The sequence below is a fragment of the Phalaenopsis equestris genome, unplaced genomic scaffold (assembly GCF_001263595.1).
Source record: "Phalaenopsis equestris unplaced genomic scaffold, ASM126359v1 Scaffold000226, whole genome shotgun sequence".
In the NCBI taxonomy this organism is placed as follows: Eukaryota; Viridiplantae; Streptophyta; class Magnoliopsida; order Asparagales; family Orchidaceae; genus Phalaenopsis; species Phalaenopsis equestris.
Window position 1 is genome coordinate 1,296,900 of NW_018164668.1, and position 4,638 is coordinate 1,301,537.

General features: G+C 32.5%; 1 protein-coding gene across 1 annotated transcript in view; it reads right to left on the bottom strand.

Moving 5' to 3' along the window:
- The window catches only part of LOC110023669 (protein indeterminate-domain 9-like), an 8,143-nt gene extending 5,893 nt beyond the window's left edge, over window positions 1-2,250 (bottom strand). Inside the window, exons 1-2 of the mRNA XM_020723190.1 lie at window positions 1,910-2,250; window positions 1,446-1,598 (exon numbers count right to left, since the gene is read on the bottom strand). Coding sequence (XP_020578849.1) covers window positions 1,446-1,587 — 142 coding nt within the window. The 5' untranslated portion in view covers window positions 1,588-1,598; window positions 1,910-2,250. The remainder of the gene's footprint in view (window positions 1-1,445; window positions 1,599-1,909) is intronic.
- Window positions 2,251-4,638: the final 2,388 nt, after the last annotated feature.

Consider the following 4,638-nt stretch of genomic DNA (forward strand, 5'->3'; position numbering starts at 1 on the left):
GTCTCCGCCCGATCTTGTTTGGGCGAACATTCTTAACATATCCTTGCGAGGTTTATCGCACGTAGACTCTCCACGTTTTACTTTTTCTCTTGTTTGTGACTTTGTCGTATGTCCCTTCTTATTCGGTTCCTCTCCTCCTCAAATCATTTATATGGTTCGGGAGGGAGATTTATTCGAATGGGGGAAGTATACGACGATTGACAAACTGGCGACTCCTTTTTAAAATAAAAAAGAGAAAAATAAACGAAAAACACAGCTTATTGAATAATTTGCTGATAAATTTTTATTTTTTTTGAAAAAGTCATACCGCTGCCAGAAAACTGACATCCCACCTAGATAGGTGCGGTGTGAAAACTGAAAACGCATAAGCTGGCAAAACACAGCTTACCTAAACATGTCAGGTGCGTTTTCAAAGCCACTGTACCAAATAAGCTTGGACCCTTAGAATGGTTAAAAAAACAGTCACTTACATAAAAAGCACCCATAACAATGTTATTTACAAATCAAGCACTCTATTTCAACCCGTGTTTCTTATTTTTTATCAAATTCTCAATGGTATGATCGTAGCATGCGTAAATGCATTGGTTCGATAATTCAAAAAATCAATTGCGTGTTTAATTTGTAAATATTAATGTTTTGATTTACATCGCTACCACCCAATTCCAAAGTATTAACATATCAAATATGTAAATTTAAATTTTTACATATAGATTACTGAACCCATGTCGAAAATACAGGAATCGGGGGGTGTTCTGCAAGTAAAAAATAAAGTTTGGGGGTGGTTGATTTGTTAAGTCATAGGATAGGGTGGTAGGTATGTAAATACCTATAAAAAATTTCTTAAAATATGTTGAATTATTTTTTAAAAGATTTGGCTTGACGAGCGTTAGATCCTGCTAAATTATTTGGCATGATAATCTATGTATTTACATATCTAACACCCAAATTTCAATATTTACATTTATAACCTTTTCGAGCAATAAATACATGCAGAAAATGAGATATTCAGGGCCCGTTTGGGGCAGCTTATAAGTTTGGGCGGCATTTTCAATATGTCACACTGCCGTTTGGAAAACACGTTACGACAGCTTATCCGAAAATGCGGTTGGGTTTCTATACTAAACGCAGGTCGCAGGTCACCCGCAGGCCACGTTTCATGATAAGCACAAACTGCCCCTCAATGTGATGAATGTCAAAGATTTGAAGGGCGTGGATATAAATTTAAATGTTTAAATGTAATATATGAAAATATATAGGACTTATGTGGTGCTTATGAAAATGGCCCTTTAATAAGTTAAATCTTGCTTAAAAACAAAGTTGTAACAAATTTTTGTATTATTTACATGCCATCCCCATCAAATTAAAAAAATAAAATAAAAATATTTCAGATTAAATTTTAATTAGATATCTAACCAAAAGTTTCTTCAAGAGTAGCAGATTAAAACCTGGTGTTCCGGGGAGATTTCTCTTCTTCTTCAGAGGTGCTGCAGCGGGTGACATCAGATTAGGGTTAGGGTTTTGGTCGTAGGAGAAGGGAAGCATGGAGGAAGAAGAAGAAGGTACGCGGAAAGCTTCGCCGGACGCCATTCTTGCTCGAGCTACGAAGACGAAGAAGACATAAACCGATCGATAAATAATAAGCCGACATGAATCCCATAGCACCGAAACAGAAAGAGAGAGAAAGCAAGAAACGACAGAAAGTTCGATCGCTCTCTCTGTATCTAGAAAACTTATTACGTCCGGTCGGGACGAGACGAGATAGGCGTGAACGAGTCCGTATTTAGTAGTATGTTGGTCGTATTGATAGTATTGCAGTGTAAAATACCATCAATCTGTATGTGCGGACTCCAGACATAATACTCGCTATATGTCCAAAAGAAGCAAACAAGAAAGAGAAAGATTCTAATACCTGAAGAAAGAATGAACGAAGAAGAGACTAAAGCCGGATTAAGTTCTTCTTCCTATAGCTCCATCAAAAGCTCCAAAATTTCCATGGCTTCTTTCTCTCTCTATCTCTTGCTACCACTCTCTTTCTCTCTCTAAAAGGTTAGAGAACAGCGTGGCTTTAATTTAGTTGTTTTGAAGGGAGAGGAATCAAAGAGGGGTTATTTCATGGAAGGAAGAAGACAGAAGAATAGTAGCTCTGAGTGGTCTGCCGGTTGTGGGAATTGGCGTCTACTGATTTTTTTTTTCTTATATATCTTTGTCTCTCATGATAGAAGGCTTTTGGGAATTTGGTAGTTTTGATGAGTTGAATGATGGCCATGTGGATGACATTTTTTTAAGATGGTTGTACGTCCGGGCGATGATTCAGATGCGGCCATGCCGTCGTGAATCACACGACGGCACCTCTAAACTGTCATCTAGATGTGCAGTCAGCCGCACGTAATACTTTTCTTAGGAGGACGAGAATTGAAAGATCAATCTATTCTTGTGTGTTTATATATCTAATATTTAAACTTCAATTTTTACATGTATATCTCATCTTATTTATATGTATATATAAAAATGAATTACATGTTTTTGAAAATAAAAAGATTATATTTTTTATGTCATATGAAAGATTTTGATGGTATATGTTAGTTATGTAAATATGTAAGAAAATGATTATATGTATGAAAATGCCATCATTAAATTAATTTTCTTTAATATTTAATTATTTTATTTTTCATACTAAGAGCTTGACTTAAAAGATTTTAATTTTTTTTAATTAATTAAAATTGGGAGATTTGCATAATTACCTCACAATTCTTATTTATTTATTTTTTAGTGTCACCATTACATCAAAATATATGCATTAAAAGTTATGTTTTACTTTACAAAAATTAATTTGAATTTTACATAAATAACCTCACATTTAAATTTCATCATTAATCCACATAAATTGAATATTTAGATAAATAAATGCATAAAATTAAATGTACATAAATAATTCTCATTAAAATTTCATAATTAGTCCACATAATTTTGAGTAATTATATTATTTATTTAAAAAGTGCCGACTTGAGGCGATTTGAAATAAAAATTCAATTATTAAAGTACCCAAAAACTGATGATGGGAAGAAAGGAAACTGGCAGGAAGGTTAGCCATGAAAGGGACCTAATTTTAGATTATTGATAATTATCTCTTTTTTTTTTTCTTACAATTACATTTATTTACATATATACCACTCAAATCTTATTTATTTAAATATGGAACACGTAAACTATACCTTTTACATTCCGAGCCGAACACGAGCGAGCCTAGGCTCAGCTCCTGTTCGGCTCATTTGTATTTCGAGCTTAAAAAGTGTGTTTGTGTTCGGCTCGTTTGCTTGGCAAGCCGAACACAAGCTGTTCACGAACAAAGAATCGTTTTGGCAATCCTAATCACGTAGTCATAAGATGTTAAGGATTGGGGCAAGATTTAAAACATCATTTAAATATACTTTAATAATTTTTATTATATTTTCTTCATTAATACTTTTAACTGATTATAAATTTTGGTAGCTACACATCAAGGATATATATGTATATAATTGATTAGTAGTATTTCAAGCCAAAACGAGCCAAACACGAACGTAAAAATATTTGTTCATGTTGTTCGCGTTCAGCTCGTTAACTTAGCGAACGAGCCGAACACGAGTTGTTCGCGAACAACGAGCCGTTTTGACAATCATGCTATTTCACATTAAAATGATCATTATTTTAACTTTTAAGAAGTGAAATACAACTTTTACACAGATCACGTGGCAAATATGTAAGAAATTAAGTTTAGGGGTTATACATGTAATTTCATAGGAGTTAAATGGTATGTATGTAAATCTTCTTAACATATTAATAAATGTGTTTGCTATAGAAGATAGAAAAGTTATACTTGATTTGAAATAACTTTCTATTTTAATATTAAGAATTCAATTTTTAGATTAAATTTAAATGGTAATTATGTTTAGGGGGTTGATATAAATTCATCAAAGTGCTTATTCTTTTCAGATATTTCAAATTCGGCAATAAATTTATCATAAAAGCTTTGCATAATGACATGTGTAATTAATTAATTGTTGATCTGTTATTGTATGTTATTCATGTGTTATTGTGTTATGAGAATATTCCCGGTGTTATAATAACATAATAACACATCAATAATACTTGAATAAAACACAACAACACCTGAACAACACATAATAACACCTGAATAACACGAGGGGAATATTCCGTTGTGTTGCCGGTACGATCACCTCAACGGCGTAATTTCATTGGACTCCGCACGTAGCTCTACGTGCGGAGTCCTGATGTAATATTTTTTCCCTTGCCTATACATGAAAAAGTGTCTTTCACTTCGTAAAAGTTATAATAGTGATATTCTTATGTGATATGTAAGATGTGGATGGTATTAATGTAAAAAAAAAAAATAAAATTTAGGTGTTATATATGTAAATACCTAAGAATTGGATGGCATGTAAGTAAATACCCCAAATTATGAAGTCCCTTTCAAGATTTTAATTTTTTATTAAGCGGCCGGCCTTGCAAGCTGTGATGTTGTGCAATTATTTAGCTTGAATTATCTAAATAATGCTACTCATACTCCAACACCTTATTATTATTATTATTATTATTATTATTATTATTATTATTATTATTATTATTATTATTATTATT